This window comes from Lepidochelys olivacea (genome assembly GCF_965140295.1).
Source record: "Lepidochelys olivacea isolate rLepOli2 genome assembly, chromosome: 4".
In the NCBI taxonomy this organism is placed as follows: Eukaryota; Metazoa; Chordata; order Testudines; family Cheloniidae; genus Lepidochelys; species Lepidochelys olivacea.
In genome coordinates, this window is record NC_140414.1 from 42,008,236 (window position 1) to 42,031,597 (window position 23,362).

At 38.5% G+C, this 23,362-nt stretch overlaps 1 protein-coding gene across 2 annotated transcripts in view; it reads right to left on the reverse strand.

The window, feature by feature from the left end:
- Positions 1–1,607: 1,607 nt before the first annotated feature.
- The window catches only part of ARSJ (arylsulfatase family member J), a 53,050-nt gene continuing 31,295 nt past the window's right edge, over positions 1,608–23,362 (reverse strand). For both annotated transcript variants that reach the window (XM_084625649.1, XM_084625650.1), the window contains exon 2: positions 1,608–4,093. In XM_084625649.1, coding sequence (XP_084481775.1) covers positions 2,698–4,093 — 1,396 coding nt within the window. In that variant the 3' untranslated portion in view covers positions 1,608–2,697. The remainder of the gene's footprint in view (positions 4,094–23,362) is intronic.

A 23,362-nucleotide genomic window follows, 5' to 3' on the forward strand; every position in this document is an offset into this window, starting at 1 on the left:
CTAATGATTTTTGTTAGACGATATTAGCAGTTATATTATCTACAGAGATACAATTTCAAAAAATAGATTGTACTTTTATCAGTATGCTGGACCTGTGTCTGATTTCAGTTTACACTGATTTTAAACTGGTGTAACTCCATCGACTGCCATGGCTTTACACAGATGTCAGGCCCTCTGTTTCTAATTGTTGAAATGGTATTCTCATTTAAATTTTTACCATAAGTTAGGTGATGGCTATCTAGTATGTTAATCAGCTGGCATTAATTTAATTTGCTATATGTTATATTAAGACTGTTAAGGAAAAGTTAGCATATGTGACTCCATTTTGGTTTGGGGCCCACCATTGTCTAAAAGCAAGCACATCATGCACCAGGAGGAGTGTTCCTTAGATACTGCATTCCTGTGAAAACCCTCCCCCTTGTTTCCAGCCTCTCAACTCCGGGTTTCTGTTCTTTGTCTGTTCCTAACTCCCTGTCTCCTGGCCTTGATGTGAGCCTCCCATCCTAATAAAAAAGGCTACTGGTGCATTGCTTTAGGACCATGTTGTGTAGTTGAAGTAATGGTTTAACACGGAAATGTCCACCCTTGGGGAACGTCTGCCTTCACTTATAGTCTCCCATATATCATAGCCATCCAACTGGATGTCCTCATCAATCTGCCCTTCTGCCAATGTGATCAAAGTGGGGAACCAGTCTGTGATGTGCACAAGCTCCTTACACACAGACCCTTTGTACCTAGCAGGGATAGGTGGTAGATAAGGGAAGGGTTTGTCTATTGGCTAAGGTTTCCGATGCACGAGGGCAACATGCTTTGCTAAAAGGCATATAATCTCTGTATAACCTGCATTCGGGGTACCCTCCTGACTAACAGGGGGGCACCACGCTTGAGCGTAATAAACTTAGTGTCTCTGGAAACTCTGCAGTTGTCGACTTTGTTCGTGTGCCTCAGCCTAGACTCGAACTGTGAGTGACCTATCAGGTATAATTCGTAGCAGTTCTTGTGCGTGACCTATCAGGTGTAATTCATAACAAGACACAGATTTGTGATGGGCCACATCCACCCTAACTGAATTGGCCTCGTTAGCACTGACCCCCCACTTGATAAGGCAACTTCCATCTTTTCATGTGTTCATATTTATACCTACCTACTGTATTTTTCACTCCATGCATCTGATGAAGTGGGTTACAGCCCACGAAAGCTTATGCCCAAATAAATTTGTTAGTCTCTAAGGTGCCACAAGCACTCCTTGTTTTTTTCATGGGAACTCTGAATTACATTATCCACTGTAATACAACAAGATTAAAAAAGCCAGTGTAACCATCCATCTGGGTACTGGAGAATTCTTCATTAGCATCCTTGTAAATAAGGACAGTTTTAATAGTGTCCTGAATTCAGTAACTCTTTGAAGGACAGAACCGTATCACAGAAATGAAATGTCATCAAATCAAGCCTGCATTTAAAAAAAACAAAACAAAACAAAGCTTAGCAAGATCATTTTAAAAAATCAAGAACTGAATTATGACCTTCAGTGCAAAGGAGAGACATAATACTTTTATGAATGCCATAAAAATAAAATATTTTAATAGATATATAAATAAAAGGTTTAGAGTAGACTCCCCCCAAAAAAACAAAGCCAGTCTAGCTTCCATACAGAAACTGAACAACAATATTTCAAGTGACCACTGAGTCAAATAATCACTTTGATACATTCAAATTAATTGGAGGCAAATATATAATGAAATTATGTACCTGAATCATTCTTCTTTTGCATCTTAGCTGTATTTACAGTAATTTGTGTTTTTACAGTACTATGCAGATTTGGATATGTAAAATAAAATCTCTAATGATAGAGCAAATCAAATCAAATAAAACAAAAAGGTGGCTTGCATCACCCACTGTGAAAGCTTTAACATAGATGAAAGAATTGACTTCTGTTGTAAAATAAATTATGTTTTTTTGTGTACTGTAGCAGAGTTAACTTAAAGTGTATAAACATTACATTCATTTTGGTGGTGTGCTCAAAGACTTCATCTCTGCCTATCCCTATGGTAAATAATATGAGACATGCACTGACTGATTCTTGTGTGTGCTTTTGTTTTTATTGGAAACTGAGCACAAAAAAATCTCCAATTTATGTAAGACAGACACAGTTTAATTAAAAGCAGCTTTTTAAAAAAGCATATAGACTCTTAGGGGGCTTAAACTTTTGCTGTGCTTAATTAAAAAAAAAATCACAACATGGTGACTACAACCCAATATAACCTAAAATGACAGTCAGATTTTGGGTTTTATTTCTCTCTATAGATCATCTTTATCTGTTTTGGAATATCTACTAGTAACTTTTCCATACCATTATTGAAATATACATTCTATTTTGGGCATGGAATAACCCCACCAAGTATCCTTCAAACAGAGAAATACTGGAACAGAGTTATTTCCATTGTTATATGGAATGTAGCTGTGATGGAAAAACATCATTTGTGCTGAAGAGAACGATGTTTGCCACATGGGCATTTATATATTCTTCAGGTAGAGCGTCAGGATAACTTGTGCTGGTATAATGTGAGAACCAACCACAAGGGGAGACTTTTCATTCAGTCATAGTGCAGAGCTGGTATTTCTACTGTGGTGGAATGTCAGCAGCTCCCGAAAGTTGGAGCAGACTGCCTTAGGCTTATGCAATGACAGTAGTTGATCCTATCCACCAGCAAGGTGCAAATGGCAATTTAAGGAGTGTCCCTTTTTCTGACTTGTTTTTTTCTTGTTCTTCTTTTGTTTATTCTCTCCCTTAATTTTACCTGGCTTCTTTTTCTTTTCATCCTCCTTAAACCATGGGCCCCAGACTCCTCCATTGAGTTTAGGGTTACTTCTAGGGTCTTTAGCTGGGTATCGAACAGGAACTGCAGTCTTATTGAACTGTGAAAGTCTCCGCAACAACTGCTTCACTATATCCGGATACTTACTAGAAAGGTCCACTCGCTCATATGGGTCTGCAGTTATGTTAAAAAGCCACACTGTTTTGCCAGCCATCCAAGAAACTCGTTCATTGTGCCAGCGATTGGGGCCAGCGTTGCTAAAAGACTGAGGAGGGACCCAGTCACTGTATCCAGGATTTCCTGTCAGTAGTTTCCAGTGGTTTACTCTGATTGCTGACTGAATTGCTGTGTTCCAGATCCCAAAGCCTGCTGCCCATGAGCCATTTTTGGCTTTGGTGTAAATGGGGTCAATGTTGTGTAAAATGTCCACCCTTGGGGAACGTCTGCCTTCACTTATAGTCTCCCATATATCATAGCCATCCAACTGGATGTCCTCATCAATCTGCCCTTCTGCCAATGTGATCAAAGTGGGGAACCAGTCTGTGATGTGCACAAGCTCCTTACACACAGACCCTTTGTTTTTCAGAAGGGGGCTATGGACAAAGCCAACAGCACGGATTCCCCCCTCCCAATATGACCCTTTGCTTCCTCTGAGAGGCCAGTTACTTCCTCCAGCCATTGGTTGCCCACCATTATCTGAAGAGTAGATGAGAATGCTGTTGTCATAGTAACCATACCTCTTTAAAGCAAGGGTCACATTGTTGATGGCTTCATCCAAACAGGCCAGCATGGCAGCATATCTCCGCCTGTTTATATTATTTATTGATCTATAATGTTCAAAATACTTGCCTGGTGCCTGTAGTGGAGAGTGAACAGCTTGGTAAGCAATATATAAAAAGATTGGGGTCCTGGGATTATGAGAGGCTAAGATTTGTTGTACTTTTTGTGTGTACATCTGTGTTGAATATATGCCATTGTCATGATCCCAAGCTGCATTGTCATTCTCATACAGGTCATAGCCACATATCCCAGGGCTGTCACATTTGTAGTGAGTGTAATAATCCCCACTGCCCAAGAGTGAGCCAAAAAAAGAATCAAATCCTCTTTGTGTCGGCATGCATTCTTTACGGTAAAATCCCAAGTGCCATTTTCCAACCATGTGTGTTGAGTAGCCAACCTCCTTCAGCTTCTGAGGTAGAGTCACATTATCCAGAGGTAAACAGTTAGGCTGAGTAGGCCTTATGACAGAATGCTGAAGGCCTGTGTGTATCTGGTATCTGAAAAAGACAAAAAAGGAGAAATACATATTAGACAGAGGGGAGAGAAAAGAAATGTATGCAGACACATCCACAAACAAGAACACACATACAATAAATAGTAACTACAAATGTCCCTGCACAAGACAGCCTTTGTTAGAAATGTTTTAAAAGTGTAAATCTCAAAGAATAATGATATCATGCCAAGACATTTGTCGAAACAAGGAAATGGTATATATTTTACTTTAGAAATGTTTAAAGGTTAGTAGTCAATCTTTTCAGTATACTCTGTATACACTAGGACCTGTGAAAAACTGACCATGTTCTGCACCTTCTTGTGCCTGAATCATTTCCTTAGTATTTGTCTGAGTTAAACTGTAAACTCGTGAAAGCACAGATCTGTTTTTTTCAACCTAGTCTATGCAGCGCTGTATGGAATTACTATATAAATAATAAATAACTATAAATCCACCAACATTAATGCTACTCAGAAGGCATTGTGCAGCATTATGGTGTCTTTTACAATATACTGTAGCCTTTAACAGTGGATATCTATACAAGCTGATGTAGATATGGCAATTGAAAAATAAGAACGAAAACTTAATCAACAGATTTCTAACTTGCCTTATTATTATCTTGGTCACATATACAGCATTAGAGTTCAGCATGCAAGCTCTGACCCTGTTCAACAGCCAAGTTGTCACCTTGCCAAACTATTCAAATAAACATCTCCTGATGTCTGTCATCTCTAAATAGTTAGTTAGTTACCCAAAATATTTACTTATCTGATAACACCCCGATTTGCTGCACCATTCTTTTCCCCACAGAAATCTTACCCCATGTCCCCATCACATTTGGCTTAGAGAAAATTATATTGTAGAAGATATATTTATGTAAATGTGTTAAAAGCCTCATATTTTCCCATGGTAAACAAATCTAGAGTGCATATATACGGTCCTGTACTGCGAACAATTAGAAACATTTTATTTAAATGGTACAATAATAAATTCTGGATTATAGCGGATTCCTATAAAATACATATGATACCCACATGACTAGAAAATGAAGTAAATGTGACTAGCACTACTAATGATTAGAGCCAAATCAGTTAATATCAGTTTCACACTTGTCATAAAGGGAAGGGTAACCACCTTTCTGTATACAGAATTATAAAATCCCTCCTGGCCAGAGGCAAAACCCTGTCACCTGTAAAGGGTTAAGAAGCTAGGATAACCTCACTGGCACCTGACCAAAATGACCAATGAGGAGACAAGATACTTTCAAAGCTGGAGGGTGGTGGGGGGAAACAAAGGGTCTGTCTGTCTGTGTGATGCTTTTGCCGGGAACAGATCAGGAATGCAGCTCAGAACTTCTGTTAAATTAGTAAGTAATCTAACTAGAAATGCATTAGATTTCCTTTTGTTAAATAGCTAGTAAAATAGGTTGTACTGAATGGAATGTATATTCCTGTTTTTGTGTCTTTTTGTAACTTAAGGTTTTGCCTAGAGGGATTCTCTATGTTTTGAATCTGATTACATATCTGTAAGGTATTTACCATCCTGATTTTACAGAGGTGATTCTTTTACTTTTTCTTTAATTAAGATTCTTCTTTTAAGATCCTGATTGCTTTTTCATTGTTAAGAGCCAAGGGTTTGGGTCTGTGTTCACCTATGCAAATTGGTGAGGATTTTTATCAAGCCTTCCTCAGGAAAGGGGGTGTCGGGCTTGGGGGGATATTTTGGGGGGAAGACATCTCCAAGTGTGCTCTTTCCCTGTTCTTTGTTTAACTCGCTTGGTGGTGGCAGCATAGGGTTCAAGGACAAGGCAAAGTTTGTACCTTGAGGAAGTTTTTAACCTAAGCCTGTAAGAATAAGCTTAGGGGGTCTTTCATGCAGGTCCCCCCATCTGTACCCTAGAGTTCAGAGTGGGGAAGGAACCGTGACAACATTAAAAAATAAAATGTAAGTTAATCCTTTAAATCTAAAGAAGTCTTTCCCCGGGGATAAAAATTTATGAAATTCCAGGAACTGGATGAAACCACTAGGCCCATGTCATATCTTATTCAATGCTGCTTTTCTATTAACTCTTTAATGCTGTGTGGGGGTTAGGGTTAGGTGTTCTTAATTCATTATGCTAATATATAACCTAGTACCATTATAGCATTAATCTAAGAGATCTTAAACCAAACAGTACCAGGATTTAACCTCAACCATAAATTTTTTTCCATCCTCTATTTTCTTGTTTAGGATAAATGTATCATGTGTGTAGAGTCTTCAGCTATTCACTGGACAGATTATTACTATCTGTTTCTGTCTGTGTCTTTAAATATATCTGTAAAACAATCAACTGTATGTGAAAATGTTCCAGTTGTAGAAACAGTTCAAAGAAATATCAGGGTGTTCTTTGTCATTGCAAAGATGGACAGAGTTTTCCTTCTCTCCATGCCTTCCTAATTGACCCATATGGTACCAGTATTATCTTTTCAGTGAACATATTCAATTTTCAAAGAGCCTTCAGGTTCTTACAAAGCAAAGCAGTTAAGACACAGATTACTATAGAAGGAAAATGGCACCAATAGCTATGGGAAAGGTTTCTCAACATAAGTGCTCTGCAGTTTTTATTATTTATTATTTGTATTGCCCACAGGCGCCACTTAAGAACAAAACCACAAAGGCAATAAGTGACAGGTATTAATTATTTGGTTCTGTGGAAGGCAAATTCATAAGCAGCTTTACTCATGGTGACTATCTTGCAATCTTTCTGAGATAAATTCTGTACACTTTATGACTTTCCATTGCAAGACTGGATAAATCTTACGAATAAATTGCTTGAATTTAATCCCATATGTAAAACAGGAGTATTATGCTAAAAAGTCTGGAATTCATGATCATAATTTCAGCATTAGTAACCAATTACATACAAATAAATGCTGACAGACTGGGATGCAGAATCTAATTTTACAGTTTCTGACTTTCATCTTTATAAATAGCATTTACATAAAGGTAATAGTGTGATTTGTGCTGTTTTATAAGTGCTTACGATGTACCATTCCCCCCCATCCAATTTTTAGGTCATAACTGTCTGGTTTCTACACATTTAAATTTTGCAGAACAGACCAGTATTTCTACTCTGACAGAGGAACTAAGTAGAATTTTACTGATAAAGTGCTTTTTTATTTCAACAAGTCTTATATTTTCTAAATGTCAGCAAAATGTTTTAAAAGTTACCCCATACACTATCGACTAATCCTAGGACACATCCTTGTAAATGCTGAGCACTACAATATTTCTTATTTTTAAAAAATAGTGGATACCACAATAGCCTGGTGGAATGGTTTATATTGCTCCAGGACCCAGATGCTTTACTCCAACATAGTGTGCATGAGTTACAGCTAACAGGCTTCAATTCAACAAAGCACTGAATTGTATTTCCATTGATGTCAACCAGGTACTTTGCTGACTCAGGACCAAAAGTACGCAATCAAATTTGGTACATAAATACAAAAGATTCAGTATGTATGAAAATAACTGTACAAATGGAGCATGTGGCATTTTGTCCAGGGACAGACCTGTTTAACTTATAAGAGATCCTATGGGGAATCATGGAAATGTTATATGTAAGAATATGATCTTCCTAGAACATGCAGAATTCCTTAGGATAAGAGAAATTAAAGATGGAAAAAACCTATTAGATCATCTAATCTATTTTCCTGCCAGTTCAAGATAGTGGGTAATATGTTCTGCCTACCCACAATACTCTTCCTGTAGTTTTAAACAGATACTGTATTAATCTTCATCAATGCATAGAAAATGATATTACAGTTCAGACTAGATGAACACAATGTCCCTTCTGGCTTTGGAATCTATGAATCACCCTGCACCAGTGAAGCCCTTTATGCCACAGGACCATGGGGAGTTACTACTACGATAAGAGGCTGTTATTCCACCACTGTCCTCCCTTGTCATTCCCATGGGTGGGTAGCAGCTTCAGCTTATGGCTGGATCTTCATCAGACCCTGGTGGAGAAGGCTACAGATAAGATGTGTTGCATAAGCCACATTCACTTCGTGGCCAGTTTTGGGGAACTGTCTCTCAAATTTGGTGGACTTTCCACTTTTGGGATCCTCCATCAGAGTTTAACCAGACATAAGCCAGCAAAAACCCTATATGAATCTGGTTCAGTGTTTTATCATTCAGGTCTTCTGGTTTAGATTTCTATTATTTTGCAGTGATCATTCATGGAAAACAAGCACAACACAACCACAACTTGACACCACAGGATAGTTTCACAGCAGCAAATATACTTTAAAAAGACAGCCCTCTGTTGGCAATCACGGTGTTTGCCCACATAAAACACCACTGTGGAGACAGTACAACACACATATACTGTAGCTTCACCTGTATTTCTTCTATTTTTATGTGGTTGTGAATCAAATTGTAACAAAGATTTATTTTTTTTAAAACACAGTATGTGTGTAGGAAGAACAGTCAACTTTTATTAACTTTTATTATGTAGGCAGCCTCACTTTTTGGTCTCATTTGAAAAGTTTCAGATTTTGTGTTACAGGAGAAGACAATCAATTCTTCCATAGGAAGATTAGGATGTTATGTTACAAAAAACAATACAAAAACAAAAATCCCAAACACTCATAAAACAGTCTGTCCATAATTCACTAAGTTTAGAAATTTCGACTGGGATTTTCAAAGGGTCATAAGTCAGTTAAGGAGGCTAAATCCTATTGAAACTCATTGCAGTTTCAGAGTAGTAGCTGTGTTAGTCTGTATCAGCAAAAATAACGAGGAGTCCTTGTGGCACCTTAGGGACTAATAAATTTATTTGTGCATAAGCTTTCGTGGGCTAAAACCCACTTCATCAGATGCACGGAGTGGAAAAAAAACAGTAAGCAGAATATATATTATAGCACATGAAAAGATAGGAGTTGTCTTACCAAGTGGGGGGGGCAGTGCTAACGAGCCAATTCAATTAAGGTGGAAGTGACCTGTTCTCAACAGTTGACAAGAAGGGGTGAATACCAAAGGAGGGAAAATTACTTTTGTAGTGCTAACAAGGCTAATACAATCAAGATGGCCCATTTCCAACAGTTGACAAGAAGCTGTGAGTATCAGCAGAAGGAAAATTACTTTTTGTAGTGACCCATCCACTCCTAGTCTTTATTCAGGCCTAATTTGATGGTGTCCAGTTTTCAAATTAATTCCAGTTATGCAGTTTCTCATTGGAGTCTGTTTCTGAAGTTTTTATTGTTGGAGAATTGCCACTTTTAAGTCTGTTATTGAGTGTCCAGGGAGACCGAAGTGTTCTCCTACTGGTTTTTGAATGTTACAATTCTTGATGTCTGATTTGTGTCCATTTATTCTTTTGAATATAAACTGTCTGGTTTGGCCAATGTACATGGCAGAGGGGCATTGCTGGCACATGATGGCATATTTCACACTGATAGATGTGCAGCTGAATGAGCCCCTGATGGTGTGGCTGATGTGGTTAGGTCCTATGATGGTGGCTGTAGGTGACGGCTAGTGGCATTCTGTTACTTTCTTTGTTGGGCCTGTCCTGCACTAGGTGACTTCTGGGTACCCTTCTGACTCTGTCAATCTGTTTCTTCACTTCACCAGGTGGGTACTGTAGTTTTAAGAATGCTTGATAGAGATCCTGTAAGTGTTTGTCTCTGTCTGAGGGATTGGAGCAAACGCGGTTGTATTTTAGCTTGGCTGTAGACAACGGATCATGTGATGTGGTCTGGATAAAAGCTGGAGGCATGTGGGTAAGTATAGCAGTCAGTAGGTTTCCGGTATAGGGTGGTGTTTATGTGACCATTGCTTATTTGCACTGTAGTGTCCAGGAAGTGGATCTCGTGTGGACCGGTCCAGGCTGAGGTGGGGTGGAAATTGTTGAAATCCTGGTGTAATTCCTCAAGGGCCTCCTTCCAATGGGTCCAGATGATGATGATGTCATCAATGTAGTGCAAATAGAGCAGGGGTGCTTGGGGACGAGAGCTGAGGAAGCATGGTTCTCGGTCAGCCATAAAAATGTTGGCATACTGTGGGTTCATGCAGGTACCCATAGCAGCCCCTCTGACTTGAAAGTATAAATTGTCTCCAAATCTGAAATAGTTGTGGGTGAGGACAAAGTCACAAAGGTCAGCCACCAGGTTTGCTGTGACATTAATCGGGGATACTGTTCTTGATGGCTTGCAGTCCATCTTTGTGTGGAATGTTAATGTAGAGGGCTTCTACATCCATAGTGGCCAGGATGGTGTTTTCTGGAAGATCACCGATGGACTGTAGTTTCCTCAGGAAGTCAGTGGTGTTTCGAAGATAGCTGGAAGTGCTGGTAGCGTAGGGTCTGAGGAGAGAGTCCACATAGCCAGACAATCCTGCTGTCAGGGTGCCAATGCCTGAGATGATGGGGCACTGGGTGCTTAAACCATTTGGGATATCTCAGCCTTACATCACATTGCTGCAATTTGATTAATTTTGCGGTATTTAAAAGTACTCAATCTACCACCGTATCACTTTAACTGTGAACATCCTCTCAGCATCCAGAACACACACAGACTTTAAATCCCAGCCTGTTACTCCAGTTCTTGCCATTAAAAAAAAAAAAAAAAAAAAGAAGAAATTTTACTGACAGTTACTAATCTGTGGTATCTCAGGTAACTCCTATGAATACTCACCAGCTCTGGAGTGGCAACTAAGCCAGATTTTGCAGTCTATTAGGGCAGTTTTGCTTCAGACCTCTCTGATGAGCAGCTGCTCTAAAGCTGGAGAATCAAGTCAGCAAAACGATTTCCCTATGCTGCCTTTATTGCTCACAATTGTGCAGTATCAAGCATGTGCTTCAAACCAAGCACGGTTTTGCCTTCCCTTCTCCTCTTGGTGGAACTGTGACATCAGAGACAAGAGACTCCTTGAACAACTTATTGGTGGGTGGCAGGACTGTGAATGCAGTCCCTGGAGAACCTGTTTTTTAAAGAATAATGGCTGTCTACAAAAGAAGATCAGAAAAGACAGGAAGCAGAAACCTTCACTTGCATTTTCTGGGGGCGTGTGTCTCTGGGTGTAAGGGGAATTGCTTGTGCAGGAACATGTAAATTACATTCCCCTTTGTCAGTTAGTGAATTTTTTTTTGCCAGATTCACTTACCATCATTCCAACAAATACTGTAGTCATATATCACTTCCCATTTTAAACAAACCATTATTAAACTCCCACTATTGCTCCTACCAACCTTTTCCTTCATTGAGAGAATTTGTTTATTTAAAATGGGTGGAATAAAAAGGACAATGGTGAACCTGGGAGTGTGAAACAACATGTGTGTACATATATATGGTTATTGTTTCCTTTGTGTTGAGTTTATTGGGAACAGAACAAAAGATCCCCAACTTTATCACAAATATTTTTTAAAGAAAAAAATGGATTGCATAAATTTACTAAAACCTACACACACGACATGAAAAGAAAAAAGTTTGACAAAATAATTTGCTTGCTTGCCACAGATGCAGTCCTTTCCACCAGTGAAAGCAGACTCACTCTTCAAGCAGAGCCATGTCATGTTATGAAGAAAAAAACATGTACTGGGCTGTAATGGCATGACGAGACAGTCTCGTAAAAGGAATGCTGTCATTATGTCCAAATTAATTCAGAAGAACTTCAGTTTACTTTTGTGTGCACACGTGTATCTGTAAGTACAGACATTGCAGAGAAATAATATATTTATTTTCAATTCAATATAGGTTCAAATTTTGGAGTCTGAGCTATGCAACCTCCGAGCATGTTCAAATAAATTTGTTATCTCTAAGGTGCCACAAGTACTCCTGTTCTTTTTGTGGATACAGACTAACACGGCTGCTACTCTGAAACCTGAGCTCTTCTGTTTATCTATAGGACATAAGCAAGGACAATGGCAGTGCCAGCTTATTCACAGTGCATGAGATTGTGACCCCACTGCCAGCCCTGTATTCCAAGAAAAAGGCCACAGTGACACACCAGATACAGATGGGGGAGAATTCCCCAGCATAAAAACCTGAGAGAGAGACAGTCACAGGCTGTCTTCTGAGGACCAGTGTATGGGTGTGCTAGGGATTGGGACAGGAGAGGAATACTAGCACAGGGATGAGGCACTGCAGAGAAGGTTCTCTAAGTTACACAAGGGCCATTGCAGGGCTCTGGATCAGTCCTCAACTGAGGTGGTGTAAATGTGGCTTACCACCACCATAGCTGATGTTCCCCCTTGCTTGTGCGTTTTATGCTAGGCCCCAGATTCCATTCCAAGCAAGAGTACTGTCAACATTCATTTCCATTCAATCTTTCCTTCTCTGCCAAGTCCTCAAGCAAAGGGACCAGATAACATTGATAGCTTTACTGATGCAGATTCATGTCTTCCAGGAACTATAGACTGGCAACTTGCTCTTCATAAGCCACCAAAGAGCCATCAAATAGTTCATAATGACTTTTGTCACTACCAAGCTGGATTGGATTTGACCTGTTAACCTATGCTCTGCTATCTCAAGTCACTAATACCCTGAGCCAACCATTCCTGCAGACAGAGAAATGTCAACATGTCGAGTGTCATTAGTCAATGTCTTCAGCCTGAATAATTCAAGGAGTAATGAAATACTGCAATCAGTTATGAAATCTGCATTATTTACACACCCAAAATAAAAGTAAATTACTATGCACACGTGTAAAATTCGTTCAGCCAAAGTATCTCATGGTTGAAATGTTCATAAAAACTCAGGTAAATAACTATTAAGGTTTTCTGTAGTCAAGAGTAACGTATTCAACAAATGGCTCATACGAAACATGAAAAGTATCTATATGTTGCCTTTCATAAAGAAACATTACAGATATATAAAATAACCGATATTTATTGATGTTTCAGACATTCTTTAAAATATGTGAAAATAATTGTTCGATGAAAATACACATTTCAATCATGCAAAATCACTTTGAATTAATTTCATCCATGTGTATTATTTATATACCCACCCCTTAAGAGTCTGTATGAATCTAAATGCTGTAGGAGGACCTTAACTTGACAGCAAAGATTGGTTTGGGGTTGGGGGGAGAACGTCAAAAATCCAAAAAGCAACAGATGTAATATAGGACAACCAATACTGTGTCCTGCTAGTGTAAAACATAAGTGGAATCAGTTTATCACAGCACTGTAATATCTGAAAGTTGGGGCTATTTGGAAGTGATTAGTGGAAAGGTATATAAAACATATACTTATATCTATGTCCAAATTCTGCAAAGCCTACCAGTCACCATTTTTCATCATCCATGCAAAAACTACACAAATGTGACACTTACAGGAATGACATGGGAATATGTTAATCAAGTGAAGATGATGCAGCCTCTTTTTGATATTTATTGATACCTATTACCTGGATATACAGGTGCCTAGGACTGCCTTGCAAAGGTAGGAATTACAGAAAATGAGGGACAGATTTTGCCATCCTTAGTTGCATAAAGTTATGGCTTACCCCTTGAATAGACCCTGATTCCAATGGGGCTACTTTAGGAATAAAATACTACTCAGTCAGAGTAATGGTGGCAGAATCAGGCCATAAGTTAATATAATGGTAGCCCTTTCCTAGTTCAGAATTGCTTTGTGTAGGAATACCCAGGGACACTCGTTATTTCTATGCCATCTAATCTTTATTATTCCCACTGTTCTGCCTAATCATTAAGTGTATTATACAATAGCATTCTTGTGACAGAATGTAAAATATATATATATTTTAATACAGACCTGTTAAAATGACAACTTCCCCTTTTTCTCAAAAATATTGCACAGCATTTAAACACAGAAAATGGGCTGATTAATACTACTGGCCTGAAAATAATAAATTAATGTAATAAATCTTTAATTCAAAGCTGGAAAGAAAATGTGAGAGCATTAAGCACAAAATAAAAACCATTCACCACATAGATTGCAATGTCCACCAATCACCCCCCTTCTTTTTAATTTTAATTTTTAATACAATAGGTGCTCTGGGATGGATGCATGCCAGAAATTGGTTCATGCAATCCCAGAGCTTCTGACAGAACTGAATTCTGTTTCCAAGAAAAGCTACAGCCCTAATAGTTTGAACAATAGTTTTAACCGGATGAAACCAAAAGGAATTTTGACTTTTAAACAACACACATACTTTGGTGTGCTGTTGTATATTGTCAACAGAGGTGTCAATATATGAGAAGCAGGAAGGATAATCTTGTGTTGAAATACAGGACTGGGAAACTGGATATCCAGGTTTTATTCCTGTTTCTGGCAGAGACTTCCTCCACAACCTGAAGCATGACCACTGGAGCTGAGCACCTAATGCTCTTAGGCCCCTCTGAAAAATGTCAGTCCTAGTCTATTAGCACTTAATATTTCTCATTTGTTATATGGGGACGATACTACTTTTTCTTCACAGCAGAGCCAAGAGCTGAAGGTTATTAATGTTAACACAAATGTTAATATTTTAAAATGCTTTTTGCTCCTCCAAATGAATGCAACATCATATGAATTGGTGGTGTGATACTGATTTGTTAAACATTGCATGGAATCTGCAAAATATGATTTTCCTGCTTTTATGTACTAAATGAAAAATAATAAAATTAAACAGTAACAAATCCTGTCACATATTGCTAACTACAGATCCTCTTCTGCATGCATCTGATTCAAGGACTGTTGGTGGCTGTACCGGGCACCATGACCATCAGAGATAACCTGGATTGTTTCTGAAACAAACTGTATTTCTTCTTTCTTAGAATGGTTTGCTCGCTCCTCTTAGGCGATTGAAATAGACCAGCTGATCCTTGCTGTTCCTCGCATTTAAGCCATTCAGAACTGATCTATGGAACTCCCTCTCTGAGGATGTCCACTCCTTTGGGTGGATACATCTTTGACCATTTTGGCCTGTCATTTAACCCATCAGCTATTTCATTTGCAATTATTTTCTTACACATTTTTGCTTAAGAAAATGACTGAAGTTGCTGGGCATAGGCTTCAATAAAAGCCAAAACAAAGAGCAAAGTGTTAATTTTATTCTTTAATTGAAGTCTTCACCCTGGTGAAAAGTGCCTGATTGAAAGCAGGGGAAACTAAAGTTCTTTATTTATTCATGGAACAGGTTCAACATGGAATTTAAACACCCTTATTACCATCATCTGATCTGAAGTCTATGCAGGTGGGTGTGCCTTTGTATCTCAAACAAAGAAATGAGTGGGTAGCAGCGTATACTCTACTTCACTACTGTTAGTCATTTGACAATTCTCAATTAACACATCAAATGTTACATGGACTGTTAAATGGCATGAAAAGGAAAATCAAATTCACAGAATGTCATCATTCAAAGCACAATGTTTTATTTATTCTAAGATTTTTTTAAAATTTATTCAGAGTAATGAAAACATGGAGGCAAACTGTCCTCTCCCCTGACCCATGAATGCTGTGTGGGACCAATATTCTTTATTTTTTAAAAAATCCACATGCTGGGATTGAGAGAGGTAATGTGGCTTTGGTACATAGACACATCCAGCTAGTAAGAGACAGTCCCTGCCTGATCAGTTTCCAGTCTAAAGATTGTCAAAGGCATGAAGGGAAACAGGTTCCTATTCAACCCTTAGTCACTGATGCCAATGGGTCTTTAGCTCAGATTAGGTCTGAGTACGAAACAAAAAAGACACCTGTACCTAAAGACAGATTTTAGAACCACATTTTCTAATTCAGGATCTGATGATCCTTTCCCCCTTTGTATGCCTTGCTTCAGGCAGTGGCATTACCTGACCCAGAGACTGAATTAGTAGAGGGAACCAATGAAAGAACCCTCAGGACGCTAATACTTAGTAAATTTTTTTTTTAAACTTTTGATAGTAGGAAAACTGAACTCTGTTCACAGTATAGTAATTAAAAATCCCACTACTTTGTTCTCAAGAGTAGTGGGATGACAACACAAAGCCATGTCCACATGGAACGCCACTGGAGAGACTTCCACAGGATCCCGGTTTTTCAGAGTTGTCTCCCCTACTCTGGAGAGATGTGCTAGAATTCAGGTGGAGGGTACAATCTAAATCTGAGTAAGAACAACAAGATTTGGTTCTACAATATTTTTGCCTAGGCCTATAATAATTTGACAGACTTAAATGTAAATCATTTTATAATTATACATTTTGTAAAAATAAGACTTTCAATCAAGTGACTGTCTGAAGATTATGTCTAATATTAAACATATACATAAGCCATACAATAACTATTTTTAATATTTTTAAACTGTACTTAGTTAGGGAGTTAAAAGGCTGATTTTGATCCCATACCAAAATATATCAAAAATAACTGTACAGTAGGTAGTGGAGTTACACAGGCATAAATGAGACTTGAATCAGTTACCTAGGTCTTGGTGGTAAATTTTCAATGCACTGAATACAAATAAATCCATTACAAATTAATGCTATATGCTGTTTTTTTGTTTCACTTAATTGTATTATATGGCTGCGTTCTGTGGATATTTTTCTCTACCTAAAAGCATTTGTGTAGTTGAGTGATATTAACACTTTACATGCTCTGATAGCTGATGACAAGTCAGATGCCCTTTTGAAAATATAGACTGCTGCACATCAAAGTAAGGGAATGCATTACTCAGGAAAGAAAACATCAGTGCAACAGTAATGTTCAAGAAGTAGATGGGATTTATGGTAGGGTTACCATACGCCCAGATTTTCCCAGACGTGACCTCTTTTTTGATCCTCTGCCCCCTGTCCGGGCAGATTTCTCAAATAAGAGGCAAATAGGAAGGATTTTTGCAGAGCAGGCATTGCAGGTTAGAAAGAGCTGTTTCTGTGCCCCAATTAGTCCCTTTCTTGCAGCTAATCGGTCCCTTCCCTGCAGACACAACTGCTGGATCCCGCCCACCCAGGCCCTGGCTTCCTGCTCTACGGAAGGGGAGAAGCCCGCAGGAAGGTGCTGACTACCTCCACCTCGAGAGTGAGGTCACAGGTACTCCATCCAAAAACCCCTCAGGTGCTCCTCCCAGTACACACATACACCCCTCCAGTACCTCCCAAATACCCCCTTACAGTACACCCCCTCCCGTACCCCTACTACCTCCTCAGAGTACACACATACACACGTCTCCCACACCCCCAAAATATGTCCTCCAGCTCCCCTCCAGCAGTGTCCTTTTTTTGGGAACCTGAAATATTGTAACCCTAATTTATGGGCCTGATTCAAAACCCGTCAAAGTCAAAGGAAAGACTCCCATTCACTGGTCTTTGGACCAAGTCTCATATTTCTGATTTTCTCTTTCCACATCGCAGAGACTCAGAAGGATACTTGTTCATGCTCCATTTTGGTTCGTACCAAAACCAAACAATGCTATTACATCCATGTCAATCTTATTGGGGTACAGGGTGGATAAAAATCAATGATTTTTAAAAATTAAAAAAAATAGATTTTTTAAATTTAAATCAGTTTTTGATCAAATGCTTTTTGAGGAAAAAACCTATCTAAAGATAGTTTTATTTAAGATACATTATAGCTCAAAGATATCATGGAATAGGGATTATAAATTCTAATTCTACAGTATGACACAATATATTCATATAATGTTTAAGAAAAGTTTTGTAAATGAGTTCCAGTAGTTCATGGATTAGGGACCCAATCTTATGGGGCTCCGGGGGCTTCTATATAGATTATTTAGATTAATCTTTCTATCTACCCAATGGGACTCAGTGCTCAGTCTAGAAGATACCATCAGAGATGCTTAGTTTGGCAGTTCTCAAACTGTGGATTTGTGTCTCCAAAGATAACGTTTGTTAACAGCAAAAATGTTTTTAAATAAATAAATAAAATAAATAAATATATAGAGGTGAGAAATAACAGACCTCAACCCTATTGTCCCTCTGGAAATTTGTGTACACACAGAGTCAATCCCTTACCTCTCTCTAAAAGTGCAAAAAGTTTCAAAAAGTTCAGTGAATAGAAGATTGTTGGGGGCAGAATAGATCTGGACGAGGAGAAGTCTGGAGATAAATGTGAGAAGGGACAGACAGTAGAAACAAAAGTGAAAATGTTTGAACAGCATATTGCAGAAGTCTTTCTGAGTGTAGCCTTCATTGATTTGAGATCTACCCTACCATTCTCTCCCTAGAAGGGAAAACCTATAATGGCAGCAGGATGTAAAAGAGACCCAGTTTGGGAATATTTTAATGAAGTTCCTCTACCTGTGGGTAAGACAGGCATGCGTGCAAAATGCAAACAGTGCAACGAAGAAATGCAAGGCCTGGTTGCCTCAATGAAACAATATCATGAGAAGTGTTCCTTCTCAGGAGGAAGCTGCACTGAAGATGATGAAAGGAATATTTCTGAACATACAGGATCTTCAGGTTGGTAAACTTTTTTATTTCATACTTCTTTCTTAAAGACTGCCTGTCTTCCTTCTGGACTATTCTTGAATTTTCATGTTTAATCAAAAAATATAAGTGTTACTCTGTGGTACTATCATTTTAGATGCAGTTGTGTTAAAAATAAATAGCTGAAATAGGCAGATCTTCCTTTTACAATTTCACCTTTAAAGTAGTTGTCATAAATATAAAGGGAAGGGTAAACACCTTTAATTCCCTCCTGGCCAGAGGAAAAACCCTTTCACCTGTAAAGGGTTAAGAAGCTAGGATAACCTCACTGGCACCTGACCAAAATGACCAATGAGGAGACAAGATACTTTCAAAGCTGAAGGGGGGCGGGGGGTGGAAACAAAGGTTCTCTCGGTCTGTGTGATGCTTTTGTCAGGAACAGGAAAGGAATGGAGTCTTAGAACTTAGTAAGTAATCTAGCTAGATATGTGTTAGATTCTGTTTTGTTTAAATGGCTGATAAAATAAGTTGTGCTGAATGGAATGTATATTCCTGTTTTTGTGTCTTTTTGTAACTTAAGGTTTTGCCTAGAGGGATTCTCTATGTTTTAAATCTGATTACCCTGTAAGGTATTTACCGTCCTGATTTTACAGAAGTGATTCTTTTACTTTTTCTTCAATTAAAATTCTTCTTTTAAAAACTTGATTGCTTTTTCATTATTCTTAAGATCCCAGGGGTTGGGTCTGTGTTCACCTATGCAAATTGGTGAGGATTTTTATCAAGCCTTCCCCAGGAAAGGGGGTGTAGGGTTTGGGAGGATTTGGGGGGGAAAGACGTTTCCAAGCGGGCTCTTTTCTTGTTATATATTTGTTAGACGCTTGGTGGTGGCAGCAATAAAGTCCAAGTGCAAAAGGTAAAACAGTTTGTACCTTGGGGAAGTTTTAACCTAAGCTGGTAAAAATAAGTTTAGGGGGTTTTTCATGCAGGTCCCCACATCTGTACCCTAGAGTTCAGAGTGGGGAAGGAACCTTGATAGTAGTACTGACTGTGAGTGAATGCAAGGAGTAATACTAAATGAGCAGTATGGTAATAGTAATTAAATAACTGCATTGACTTATTTTGTTTAGGGGAATGCATCCTTAACATATAGGATTCTGAAGACTATCCACCTTCTAGATCACCATCGTTTTCTATAGTTTCAGAGTTATCTGCCAATGATAGTGTTTCAGTCACATCATGTGTGTCACATAGCCACAGTATACCTCACCTGTAGAAAAAAGAATCTGCATCATCCAGAAACAACCATACATAAGTTTGTGAAAAGAACCAGCAGATTACAAAAAGAGGTAATTGATGAAAAAATTGCCCAGTTTGTTTATGCAACAGACTCTCCTTTCCGCATGATTGAGAACCCACACTTCATTAAGATGGTTCAGTCATTAAGACCAGGATACAGTCCACCCAACAGAGCAGATGTCGCAGGCAAATTGCTGGATAAAGTGTATGAAAGAGAAATTGAGCAGTGTGCAAAAGGTCTAGAGGGTGAAATTGTTAACCTGAGCCTTGATGGGTGGAGCAATGTCCACAATGATCCTGTTGTATATGCTTGTTCGACAACAGAAGAATGGAATGTCTTCCTTACAGAAACAATTGATACATCAGGAAATGTACACACAGCAGAATACTTACAAGAAGTAGAAGTAAAAGCTACAACAAACTGAAAAAAAATGCAAATGTCTAGTACGCAGCTTGGTCACAGACAATGCTGCAAATGTATCCAAGATGAGAAGAAATTATTTAGAAGAGAGAGTCCCAAGCTAGTAACATACAGTTGCAGTGCTCATTTGATGCACCTCCTAAGCCAAAGCCTTCAGTGTTCCAGAAAGAAAAGGCTAATGTTGTTGAAATTGCAAAATACTTCCCCAACAACCACTTTGCAGCAGCTGCTCTGAAAAAAAGTGGAGGAACCAAGCTAGCTCTCCCACAAGATGTGTGCTGGAACTGAGGAGTGGACTGTTTTGAGCATGATATCAAGAACTGGCCTAATCTGATGACAGTTTGTGAACAAAATTGTGAAAAAATAGACGGCACTGTCACAGCCAAAGTTCTCAACATTGGGCTTCAGAGAAATGTTGAAGACATGGTGAGTACCCTGAAGCCTATTTCTGTAGCCTTGGACAAAATGCAGGGAAATAGCTGTTTTGTTGCTGACGCTGTTGAATCTGGAAGGAACTGAGATAGATCTTAAAAAGAGAAATATGCAATGACAGAGTTAAATTACAAGCATTAAAAAAACAAATGGGACAAGCACGATCTCCAGCTCATTTTCTTGCAAATATTCTCAATACTCAGTACCAGGGTCAAACCTCAACTGCTGAAGAGGAGGAGATGGCTCTGACATGGACATCCAGCAATCATCCCTCCATAATGCCAACTATAATAAACTTCAGATCTAAGGCTGAACCATTCAAGAAATATATGTTTGTTGATGATGTTTTAAAGAAAGTCACACCAGTGAACTGATGGAAGTCCCTGAAGCACTTGGATTCAGAGACTGTTGAAGTGATAATCTCACTTTTAACAGCAGTAGCTTCTTCTGCCGGTGTACAAAGAATATTTTCTTTCTTTGGATTAATTCATTCCAAATTGAGAAATCGTTTGGGACCTGAAAAAGAAGGAAAGCTTGTTTTTCTTTTCCAGATTATGAACAAGTGAAGATGACTGAGTTAGCTGCAGAAGCCAATATTTTAAGTTTCTCATGCTGACCTGCCTGACATAGTTGTTTTATATATAACTTTTGTATTGTATAATTTTTTTTAAATATTTCATTTAACTATTTTAGTTAAAAACAATTTTACAAAAACAAACCTGATTTTAAAAAACTTGAATGTTTAACTAAATTCAAAAATTCATATACTTGTTTTGTTAAAATATTATGTTTGCTGTTGAAGAAAAAAATCCAGAATATAACACGTTGCTTTTTTAGTTAAATAAAACAATTTAAATGTCTGTCTGGTGATGTTCTCCTCCTAATACAGCATTGCAAGAGCATCCTCCAACTATTAATGATTAACCTGTTGAACTGGAGATAGTTCACCTCCCAGTGAGTTCATAAATATCTGCTTCAATTACCTTTGGTAAATGAAATAATCAAACAATCATTCATTTTCTGATATAGCTGTAAAACTAATCTGAAAAGTTTTCAAAATAAATCACTTTAAAAATGTATAGTGTGTACCTTCTAAAAATGAAACCTAATCTATCTCTGAGTTGTGAAGAATATGCATTAAGGTTATAACAACCAACAAGAATGCACTTTTATGTAGAAATCCACGATTACATAGAGTCTTCCTGACTAGTCATTTAAATCAAATCCACTCTGTTGGGGTATGTCTCCTCATAAAATGTTCACTATTTAGTGGTTGTGTATATGGTACAGAAAATTTATCATAATACATGGACATGTGTTCACTAAAAAAACCTGTATGTAGTACCAAGTTCCAAACACAATATTGCTAACCTCCAATGTTAAACTATCATACGTCACTCCCTAAAATATCATGAGATTGCCTTAAAAATCATCAGATTTTTAAAAATAACGGGGATTACTTTTCTTTGCCATCTGGTGGTGGAACGTGTAAGAATCATGTTTTCAAGCTTTCCTTTGCAACTATGAGGGCTAGAAACTATTTTTTTTAAATGAACGCAGAGATCCTCGGGTAATAACAGAAGCTGGGAGCTTTAAATAAATAAATACATAAAAAAGGACCCACATTCAGTGTTCTAGTAAAATGCAGGTTTAATTATAAGAACCTAAGGCTCTGATTCGAAAGCATTTCTAGTCTGGACAGCACTTTAGCATGTGCTTAAACCTGTTGAAGATAAGCACGTGCTGAAGTGCAGTTTTGAAGAGGGATGGATTTAAGCATATGCTGAAGTGCTTTCGCTGAATTGATGATGCACCTCTGCATTCCGAACACAGTAGGAGTCTAGGAGCAGATTTTTAAAGGTACTTAGCTGTCTAAAGATACAAACAGGCACCTAGTGGGATTTTCTAAAGTGCTCAAGTGCTTAACTCATATTGATTTAAATGGGAGTGAAGTACTTTAGAAAATCCCACTAGGTTTCCATCTGTATCTTCAGGCACCTAATACCTTTAAAAATCTGTCCCTTCAGAGTCTTTTTTTTTGTCAGCCTTTACTATAAAGTCAAATTAAGATGTGTGCATGTGGAGGGGCCCTGCGAGTATAACTTCTGGGTCCTCAGGGTAACACACTCTCCAACAGGAATTCAGTATGCATTCTCCTCTGTACCTTGCCTATGTAAGGAGCGGGAAGCAGAAGAATGGGGAGGCAAGTGGCAGGTCTGCCCTTGCTCCTCATCCACACTATGGTTCCTATACAGGGGTGTAAACATTGTTCCCTCTATGCCATCCTCCTTGTCCTGGCCCAACTACAACCTGTTCTGTAGTTTAAGATAAAACAGCTACAATTTAAAAAGAAAGAGCAAGAAACCTGTTAGCCAGGTAGCTTGCCCTCTGTTTACTTGAATATTGTAACAATTTATTTGAGAGCTAGTTGGAGTTCTACAATTCAGGTTAAAAATCAGGATGAGAGGTTTTCTACCTCCATTATTAAGAACAGCAGTTTTCCAGTGGTTGGAGCAAAATGGGCATCCTGGTTTCCATTCCCAGCTCTGCCACAGACTTTGTTTGTCACCTTGGTCACATCACATTCAGCCTGATTTTCTGAGCACTGGCAGTTCCCACTAACCTCAGCTGCAGTTCTGAACACCAGGCCTGTAACCTCAATTCCTTAATTCCCTCCTCCGCCCCTCCCCAGTATCACCAGGATAATAATAGCTACGTCACAGGGATGTTGTGAAGCTCAATTAATGTTTGTGAAACCTCTTAAGATCCTTGGATGAAAGAATCCAG